Source organism: Etheostoma spectabile, chromosome 13 (genome assembly GCF_008692095.1).
Source record: "Etheostoma spectabile isolate EspeVRDwgs_2016 chromosome 13, UIUC_Espe_1.0, whole genome shotgun sequence".
Lineage (NCBI taxonomy): Eukaryota > Metazoa > Chordata > Actinopteri > Perciformes > Percidae > Etheostoma > Etheostoma spectabile.
Window position 1 is genome coordinate 10,858,833 of NC_045745.1, and position 10,370 is coordinate 10,869,202.

General features: G+C 37.2%; 2 protein-coding genes across 3 annotated transcripts in view; one reads left to right on the plus strand and one right to left on the minus strand.

Annotated features, from left to right (window-relative positions):
• The window catches only part of ttc3 (tetratricopeptide repeat domain 3), a 27,826-nt gene extending 26,690 nt beyond the window's left edge, over positions 1 to 1,136 (plus strand). The window contains exon 46 of the mRNA XM_032534668.1: positions 872 to 1,136. Within this exon, the coding sequence (XP_032390559.1) occupies positions 872 to 982 (111 nt within the window). The 3' untranslated portion in view covers positions 983 to 1,136. The remainder of the gene's footprint in view (positions 1 to 871) is intronic.
• Positions 1 to 8,976, minus strand: part of vps26c (VPS26 endosomal protein sorting factor C) — a 13,122-nt gene extending 4,146 nt beyond the window's left edge. Inside the window, exons 1-8 of one of the 2 annotated variants that reach the window (XM_032534693.1) lie at positions 8,710 to 8,976; positions 7,417 to 7,560; positions 6,582 to 6,731; positions 5,436 to 5,516; positions 4,969 to 5,043; positions 4,598 to 4,748; positions 4,367 to 4,519; positions 2,709 to 2,819 (exon numbers count right to left, since the gene is read on the minus strand). In XM_032534693.1, the coding sequence (XP_032390584.1) occupies positions 2,737 to 2,819; positions 4,367 to 4,519; positions 4,598 to 4,748; positions 4,969 to 5,043; positions 5,436 to 5,516; positions 6,582 to 6,731; positions 7,417 to 7,560; positions 8,710 to 8,766 (894 nt within the window). In that variant the 5' untranslated portion in view covers positions 8,767 to 8,976 and the 3' untranslated portion in view covers positions 2,709 to 2,736. Of the gene's footprint in view, positions 1 to 2,545; positions 2,820 to 4,366; positions 4,520 to 4,597; positions 4,749 to 4,968; positions 5,044 to 5,435; positions 5,517 to 6,581; positions 6,732 to 7,416; positions 7,561 to 8,709 lie in introns of those variants that run through there. The other variant, XM_032534692.1, reaches the window with a different exon arrangement.
• Between the last annotated feature and the right edge of the window lie 1,394 nt (positions 8,977 to 10,370).

Sequence of the window (10,370 nt, forward strand, 5' to 3'; positions counted from 1 at the left end):
CGCACTGTTGGAAAAGTGCACAAAAATCTGCTTCCAGGGGCCAGATAAAAGCTAAAAGTAAAAATATCACAGATATTTTCCTTCTGTCAGGGACAGAACTGAGTGACATAATTTCCCCAAGCGGGGAACAGTAGATGTGTTCTGAAACAATTACATTTCTTATGCTGCACTGTAACTTTTATTCTTGTGTTTTATGTGTCCTAATGTTTCTATTTTGTTTTTAACCGTCTATTCATGTGTTTTTAATGCTTATAATTTTTAACTGTTTGTACTTGTGTTTTATCTGTTTAACTGATTTTGTGTAAAGCACTTTGAATCGCCCTGTTGCTGAAATGTGCTCTACAGATAAAGCTGCCTTGCCTTATGCAAAGCGACTTACATCAGAGGTCGCACACCTCTGGAGCAGCTAGGGGTTAAGTGTCTTGCTCAGGGACACGTTGGTTGATGTATCACAGTGGGAATCAAACCCAGATCTCCTACACCAAAGACATGTGTCATATCCACTGCGCCATCTCCGCCCCTTTTGACAAGTATTTTGACAGGTTTGACCCTGAAAAAGTACTGAATTAAACTTTGTGGTTTTAATAATGTACCTTTTGTTCGTCCTTGAGGTATCACAAGCTGTTGTTAATGTTTAGCCAGTGGCTGCTGTTGTCACTTTGTGCTGCTGGTGTTAATTAATGTGTGTGTGTGTGTGTGTGTGTGTGTGTGTGTGTGTGTGTGTGTGTGTGTGTGTGTGTGTGTGTGTGTGTGTGTGTGTGTGTGTGTGTGTGTGTGTGTGTGTGTGTGTGTGTGTGTGTGTGTGGGTGGGTGGTGTGTGTGTGTGTGTGTGTGTGTGTGTGTGTGTGTGTGTGTGTGTGTGTGTTTTCAGTGTATTCGGTCGTGGCTGAAGGAGCAGAGCACCTGTCCCACCTGCAGAGAGCACGCGTTGCTGCATGATGATTTCCCCGCGCTGTCCGCCAGGAGACGCCAAGCTCCGTGATGTCTTAACCCTTTTCCTTCGTCTGCTTTTACCTTCTTTTTTTTTTTTAAATCACTTATTTCATTATACTCTATATCAATTAGATTTTTGTATCGTTTAAATGTTAAGACATTCATTTTCTATCCTTTGATTAAACAAAACGTCTTGTTTTGAACTTGTCTCTGCCTGAGGTTTGTCACGTTTGTAACTTATAAGACTTTAAGACTTTTAAAGTGTATAATTTCTGACCCTTTTGGTCATTCATGTATATTAACAGAAAATCAGGTTTATTTATGAAGTTCAAGTTAAAAAAAAAGTTAAAAAGAAAATAGTATAGTATGTTAAAAAAAAAGTAAAAGTCCTAGTATAGTATGTCAAAAAAAACAAAAAGAAAGAATTATTGTATTGTAGGTCTAAAAATAAAAGTTTAAAAAAAGTCTTAGTATGTCGATAAATGTAAAAAAAAAAGTCATAGTATGTCAAAAAACGTAAAAGTCGTATAGAATGTCGGAACAAGTAAAAGTCGTGGTATATTAAGTCAAAAGAAAATGAGTCATAGTATATTGAAAAAAGTAAAAAAAAGTCATAGTATAGTATGTTGGATAAAGTAAAAGTCATAGTATATTATGTCCACAAAAAAAAGTCATAGTATTTCGAAAAAAGTAAAAAAAAAAAGTCATAGTATGTTGAAAAACGTGAAAGAAAATCCTATTATAGCATGTCGGAAAAAGTAAGTCATACTATAGTATATCAAAAAGTATATACTGTGACTTTCTTTTACTTTTTTCGACATACTATACCATGACTTTTTTACTTTTTTTGAAAAAGTCTTGTCGAAAAAAGTAAAAAATTAAAAGTATAGTATGTTGAAAAAAGTAAAAAAATCATAGTCTAGTATGTCAAAACAAGTAAAAAAAAGTCAGAGTATGTCAAAAAAGTTAAATTATAGTGTAGCATGTCAAAAAAAGTCATAGTATGTTGATAAACGTAAAAGTTGTAGTATAGCATGTCAGAACAAGTAAAAGTCATAGTGTATTGTGTCAAAAGAAAATAAGTCATAGTATATTGAAAAAAGTCATGGTATAGTATGTTGACAAAGTAAAAAAAAACATTGTGTAAAAAAATTTAAAAAGTAATTGTATAGTATATCAAAAAAAGTAAAAAAATTGTATAGTATATCGTAAAAAGTAAAAAAATCTTAGTATAGTATGTTGAAAAAAGTAAGTCATAGAATAGCATGTCGAAAACGGTAAAAAAAAGTCACAGTATAGTACGTTAAAAGTAAAAAGTAATAGTATTGTATGTCTAAAAACGTAAAAGAAAGTCGTAGTGTAGTATGTCAAAGTTTAAAAATCATAATATAGTATGTCGAAAAAAGTAAAAAGTCAACTCTGCCTGATGTTTGTCACTAATTAATATAATTCCTTCCCTTTTAAAAGATGTACGTTGAGTTGTGATTGTGTGAATATCAGCACTTTTAGGTATAACTAATACATTAAAGTTTGAATTGTAGATTTGTTTTAAAGACTTTGCATAATAACACTGATTAGCATGGGCTGCAAAAATAAATACTTCCAACAAATATCATTTATTGAACTGAAATACAACTTTCACGAAGGCATAATTTCAAACACTTTTGGTCATATTCATGTATGTTATTGGCAGAAAATCTGGTTCCTTTATAAAATCCGATAACTAGCATAATTAGAGAAACTGGATTAAAGAGAAAGTCCTTGTGTTGTTGGAGCATCCAGTGCTGACGTGACTTCAGGGTTTCAGATTCTGCACAGCTTCAGAGGGAAGTTCTCCGTGATGAGGTGATCATCATGAAGCACGATGACAACGTTGACTTCAAACTCTAAAAAAAGGACCCAAACACTGAACGTCATGCGAAGAGTAGTGCTTGAATCAAATATCTGAATCTGAAATATTGGTACTTTATTTAAGGTGGAATTCATTCATTTTGGGAAACATACCAGCCTGGCTCTGTCCTACAACAACAAAAAAACGAATTTTCCACCATTGGCTTTAGGGGCAGTATAGTCAGGATAGTATGATGTAAAATCACCGAAAAGCCATAGAAAAGTATGTTGAATAAAGTCAAATCGTCATAGTATAGTATGTCAAACAAAGCAATAAAAAAGACAGTATAGTCTGTCAAAAAACGTCATTAAAGTCATAGTATAGTATGTCAAAAAAAGTTAAAAAAAACACAGTATAGTATCGAAAAAGTATAAGAGTTATAGTATATTATGTCGAAAAAAAATCAGAAAGAATCATAGTAAAGTATGTTGAAAAAAGTTTAAAAATGTCATAGTGTCGTATGTTGAATTTAGTAAAAGAAATAATCATAGTATAGAATTTAAAAAAGCTTTAAAAAAGTCATAGTATAGTATGTCAAAAATGTTAAAAAAAAAGTCATAGTATAGTATGTAAAAAAAGGTTTAAAAAACTCACAGTATAGTATTGAAAAAGTAAAAAAGTCATAAATATAATCTGTCAAAAGAAAGTAAAAAAAAAAAAAGTCTTAGCATTGTATGTCAAAAAATGTAAAAAAATAAATAAAGTCATAGTATGTTGAAAAGCGTTTAAAAAAAGTCATAGTATAGAGTGTCTACAATCTCATAAAAAGAAAAAAAGTCATTAAAATCAAGGCATGTTCGAAAAATATAATAAAAAGCAGCATTCAGTCCGTGGGCTGATCAGTGAGTGAACGGTCGTCCTTTTCAGATGATTCAAATCTAACAGAATCCCACTGCACGCCTTTTATTCTGAAACAGGCCGTTATGCACGAGTACTACTACTTGGTACTTTATGGTTTGATGCTTATACTTTTATACTTTTAAAGTTAGACTTTGAATGCAGGACTTTGAAATTAACATTATGTCTAGACCAGGGGTCTTCAACGTTTTCCAGGCCAAGGACCCCCAAACTGATGGCGAGATGGAGCGGGGACCCCCTAATTATATATATTGTATAACATTGTGTTATATCAAACTGGTCCTATAGCGCCATGTGTGCATTGATGACTGAAAGACATCTTCTGCCTCCATTTATCTGTTTACTACAGTGTGTTGAATTCATGTTAATGTGGATTTAAAGACATTTCAATTAGTGGAAAAAATTGCAGGGGGGAGGGGGGGGGGGGGGGGGGGGGGGGGGGGGGATATAAAAAAAAGTCTAATCAACCAAAACTTTCGCGACCCCCATGCAGTACCTCCGCGGACACCCTAGGGGTCGCGGACCCCCTGTTGAAGACCCCGGGTCTACACTTTGGTTTAAGTACTTTTACTTGAGTAAAAGATAGAAGTACTTTGTGCACCACCGTTTACAGCCTGTTTTTTTACATTTCCCAGTGGAACCAGTGGACTTGGGACTTGAAGCGGACTGGGAGTCTTCACTGACCGACTTTGAAGTTGGTGGTCTCCAGCGTGGGGCAGGTGAACAGCCTGGGGAACACCATGTAGATGGGAATAGGGAGGCCGTGGCAGACATCGCCTTCCGCTATCTGGATGTTCTGGATCTCCGTGGCATCTCTGGCGTAACCCTCAGCACAACCTGAACACAGCGGACTCTCAGGAGAACAACGAACAAACAGCAGCTCTGAAATCCAATCGTCTCACAGCAGGAACTCACCACAGGTCTCTACTCGCACGAGCTGCAGTTCAATACTCTTTATGGGGACGTTGGAGTTCTCCACCACCACCTCTCCGGTCAGCGGCTGGCTGATGACACAGTTGGTGGCGTCTAAATGGCCTCGGACCAGAAACTTTGGCAGTAAACTCCTCTGAAGACGGCAAGCAGGGTCATTGTTTCAGTAAAGATTTAAAGAACAGTTAAAGAACAATACAAAGATATATATTTGGTTTATTAAAAATAGTTGTCATGAGCCCATGAGTGGATACAAGCCACTCGGAGCCTAGGGAGGCGAGTACTTCATACACTTGATATTGTTTTGGGTGAGTTAATCAACAAAATGAGGCAATAAAATGAACTTTATTTCTCACCTCCCGGGTGTTGTGCAGCGTATCTGGAGTGATGGTGAACTGAACGGGAGTGGGGACAACTTTAGCTTTCTGAGGCTGAAAATCAACAAATTACAACAAGAAATTACACAGAGTTTATACACAGCTAACATCTCATCTGAGGGTTTTTCAACATATATATATATATATATATAAAGTCAATAAGACCAAAGTGACTTCTTCAAATGTCTTGTTCAACCAAAACCCCAAAATATTCAGTTAACAATTACATAAAACAAAAAAACAAATTTCAGAAGCTGCAATGCTGATAAATCTAATTAATCTGTGACAATCATTGAGGTTTTAATCTAATCATTAGTTAAATAACAGCGACTAACAGGAAGACAAATACGATGTTGGTTCAAACAACACAAACTTGTCTTACGGCTTTAAAATGTCTTATTCACATCCCCACAGTAGGTTATCTGAATGAAATGTGTCTCACTCACCTGACAGTGCACGATGAACTCACAGTTCCTGCTCAGGTCTTTGGCCAGCAGGGGGCGCTTCATGTCGCAGCGGAGGGTGTACTGAGGAGAAGACAAACGGGACCATTTACTGACAGGAAGTTGAAATGTACCACAACTATTTGAACAAGGGCTGTACCAAGTAGTTCAAAGCTTCTTTTATAACGTTGATATTGTAATTAATCAACAATCAAATGCTGCGCAGCTTCTTTTTTTGCATTTCATGTCTTTTTCATTCTCTTAAAAGCTATAGTGTGTAGTTTGTCGCCCCCATGAGGAATTTTAAGTAATGACAACAACACTGTCGGCTCATCCATATGATACAAGCCTCCAGTTATCCCCGCCATCCACACCTTTCCCTCACTGATTACCACGCCTGGAAATATACCTAATTCCCAGTGACGTGTCACACCCAGTGCAATACCCCCAAGTGGCTAAAATAAATGACTAATTAATCTAACTGAAAAGTGGACACAAATGGCTCCTACACATTCCAATGACTCTGAAGCTGTTCAGTTAAGGCAAATTAAGCTAAAACCTGCATAGTTCCCTTTTAATAATATTCTGTTTGTGGAAATTAGATTACAGTGGTGGGTTACGTTGAAAGTGATGTTTTCTCACCTAACCCATTTGGTTCAGTTTAATCAAACTCTGGTGTGGCCTAAACAACCTGGGACCGTGTTTATCAAGCCCCTGGGAATTTCATGAATTCTCAGCACATAAGGTTAAAACGGCACTTTGAGAAGCTTGATACTGTAAATACAGACCCAGACCGACAGTGAACTTTGGAGCAGTTAAAAAAGTCATTTAACCATTGGTGTCTTTTTTGTATATGGGTGAACCAACCCTTTAAAGCAGCAAGATAACGTAACCCGATTTGTTCAGGTCCTATCCCCTGACCAATCGGCTATTTGAAAAGTAGTTAAACTACAAGAGTGTTGAGTTTGTTCCCTTCTCCGTTTATAAAAGTGAGTAAAAAGACCGGAACATAGAGACCACCGTCCCCTATTATTACGGTACGAAATGTATTTTTTGTCCTTTCTTTTTCTGGACTAAACATGCTCATAAACAGGAATTTCTTAGCCAGCTCTTGTAACAGCAGATTCAACCCCCCCCCAACTCACTCACCTGAATGTTGACGAAGACGCCGTGGTAGGTTTCGTACAGCACTTTGTTTCCTTTCGTGTTCAGAGGGAACTCAAAGGGGATTTCAGTCTTGCCTCCTGGGATCTTTCCTGCCTTGGCCACCTCGATGTTACTGCTGATCAGCTGGATGGGCTGCAAGCATGGCAGGCGGGGGGGTCTGATTAATATGGGCAACAATTCATTGACTGTGTGCAAACATAACTATCAAATATCAAGGAATTTCTACTTGATAAATTACTGACGGGGCAGATTCGCATGGGATTAAGATCACAGATGACCTCAACAATTATTACAAATCACTAGACGTCCCAGCTGATACTCGTCCCGTGCACACACACAAATGTAGTGAAGAAAAAGTATTTTTTTACTTGTAGTGGAGTAGAAGTATAAAATGGCATAAAAAGGGCTGTAACTAGGATTTATTTTTCATTAACCATTAATGTGATATTTCCCATTATTAATTCACCTTTCAGCTTCCACTGATATAAAACTGAATACAAAATAGAAAACCATCACAATTAAGAAGCTACAACCACAGATTTCTTTGCTTTGCTATTCTGTTTGTATGATGATTAATCTAATTTATCTGTGTAGATCAGTGAGGTTCGGATGTAATTATTAGGATGGAAATCATCCGTTTAAACTGCAGAGCCTCTGACTGACTTTAGCTCACCTTTATCTTTGTTTTATTTCAGCTTTATCTGATAGGGACAGTGCATATATACATGTCATGAAATATGCCACATTTAGCCAAAAGGCAAGTTTTCATCTGCAGTCTCTGGCCAGATGTTACAAAAGGCTCCCAAGAAAAGCAAACCTTGACAGAGTTGTAGAAAGCCTCGAAGACGCCGACGCTCTTGGAGCTGAGCTGCAGGTTCACCAGCCCCTCCATGCTCAGGGAGATGCCGTGGTGCTGCAGCGCCTCCTTACACACCAGCAGGATGACCCCGGCCACCACTTCCTGCACACAAAACAGCACTGCATTCAAAATATACAAACAAAAATATAAAAGTAAAAGTACTAAAGTCTTTGCATCTTGCAATACACTTTAATTAACAAAAATAAAAGTACTTATTAAGCTGAAATTATAATGGCCCATTTCAGAATAATGTATTTATTATATTACTATTGTGTTCGTCGCTTTATTGTCTTAACGACAAGTAACATCTAAATACATTTAATTTAATGGTCTTATAGGCTATATTAACCCTCCTACACAATCTGGATAGTGGTCATAACATCTACATCTTACATCTTATAACTTATTCCCTGTTATACAGTATATTGTTCAGTCACTTTATGGGTTATTATGTTTATATTTTATATTATAGTTAATATTTAATTATGACCTACTGTCCTGTTCACAGTCTACCATAGTATCTTTCATGGTTGTTGCATTTCTGTGAATGATTTTTATTTATTAAGTGTGTGTTATATATGTGTGTATATGGGTTTGTTGTGTTATGGTTGTCTTGCTACTGGATGCCTAACATTTCCTTTGGGAAGAATAAAGTATCTATCTATCTATCTATCTACATATCTACATATCTACATATCTACATATCTATCTATCTACATATCTATCTATCTATCTACTAGCTATCGATCTATCTCATATCGACTTCTCCAGATCTATCTCTAGCTATCTAACATATCTATTATCTATCACATACTATCTATCTACATATCTATCTATCTACATATCTATCTATCTATCTATCTATCTATCTAAATGTAGTGTGGAGTAAAAAGTACAATAGTTGATTTCAAACTGTAGTTAAGTAGAAGTATAAAGTAGCATAAAATGTGAATACTTAATAGAAGTGCAAGTGCCTCAGACTTGTACTTGTACTTGCTGATATATTTATCAACCTGTCGGAGTTGTCCTCCTGGTGACAGCCATCAGCTGCTGGTCATGTGCAAGAGGAAGACGCCTCTTAGCTGACTACCTAGCTTACTAATACATTACACTAATAATAATAATACACTATTTTACATTAACAGTTACGCTAAACACTATGACAGTATCGGTAAATAAACAGCAGGTAGAAGCAGCTTGTTAGCTAGCTAGCTAGCTAACGTTAAGCTAACTGTTGCCAACGTTACTTACCCCTTCACGGTAAACTTTGTTCGCTCTTTTCAGTCTTATATCCAACGTGACGCTCATCTCTGACAACCGCAAATCAAACAAACATCCAAAATAAATGGTCCCAGGCTCCTCTTTGTTATTACAAACACACAAACGTCTTTCTTTACTTCATCTTTTACTCTCCTCTGGTTTGGGTTCCGCTCGGCAGCGACAACATTATAACTTCCGGTCCAAATCTTTCAAAATTAAATGCGCCATCTCAGCCAAAAATGCTTCCTGGACGGAATCCTTCAAAGTAAAAATGTCACTTTCCCAATTTCAATTTGTCAAAAGAAACCCTTGATGACATTTAAACTTTAAAAACAATGTAGCTGCCATTCACCGGGGAAACTTGTCTTCTTTAACTGTGAATAATTCACAGATCTTATCGTAAATAGTTCCCACGGGAACTACTTCATAATACAGATCATATTCCCAATGAAACCTGTTAAAGGGGCGCTATGCAGTTTTGGTAAAGACAATAGGCCTATAAGAAATGGACAATGTGACTCTGTTGTTTCCAACCGACAGCGAATAACTTTACATCTGAGGCATTTAAAAGCTTTGTCCATTGTTCATTTCTAAAGAAACACAACAATGCATAAAATGCTCCATTACCTTATACCTCACAGTATGGCTCTGTAGCCGGCGTTTTGGTAAAAATAGGCTAATGATTGCGTCATAACCAAGGAACTTGATGTGCCAAAGTTGACAAATCATCGTATTGTCAGGAGAAGCTCGTTGGCGGTTACTACTTACGTTAGCTGTTTAGGTTTAACTACTAATGTTAGCCAGCATTTTAGCTAGCAATGATTAGCCTGTGCCTATGCTATCTCCTAACATATACTGTACATATGCTAAGATTGGGAATGATTGAGATTTCTCTTTGCACAGCTACCAGAAGACTTACAACTTTCAGACAGGTTGCTCACGTCACTGCGTCGTTGGAGGCTGCGCAGTAACGCTCAGCTATCGGAGCAACAGGATTTCAATTTCAATTTCAATTTCATTTATAGTATCAATTCATGACAAGAGTTATCTCAAGACACTTTACAGATAGAGCAGGTCTAGACCACACTCCATAATTTACAAGGACCCAACAGTTGTGGTAGTTTACTCCAGAGCAAGCAGCAGTGCGGACATAGCAGGGCGTAGCAGGGCACAGCAGAGCGTAGCAGGATGAAAATGGCAAACACACTCATTTCATTATGAAAAATTGATGACAGCAATATTTTATATACAAAGCATAATACACATGATCATACAGACGGTAGCTCTAATATTCATTGCTGCATGCTGACGAAAACCATTGAGCATGCATATTTTGTAGGTAACCGTGATCTCTTGGTCCATTTCTTTCATTGTCTTTGTTTCCAACAGAGACCCGCCATAACGTGAGGTACGAGGTAATGGAGCCTTTTATACATTGTTTAGAAATAAACAATGGACAAATAAAGTCTCAGGTTTCTCCATAGCCCCCCTACAGCTTTGGCATATTTGGCAGCTCCTCTGTTTACCTGTGTCTGACTCCTCGCTGTCAGTCTGCTGTTTCCTCTTCCTCTGTTCGTCCCACGATGCTTTCCTAGCTTTCTGTTCCTTTTTTGCCGGCTCATGACGATAGTGGGAAAAACTCCATCGCTCCT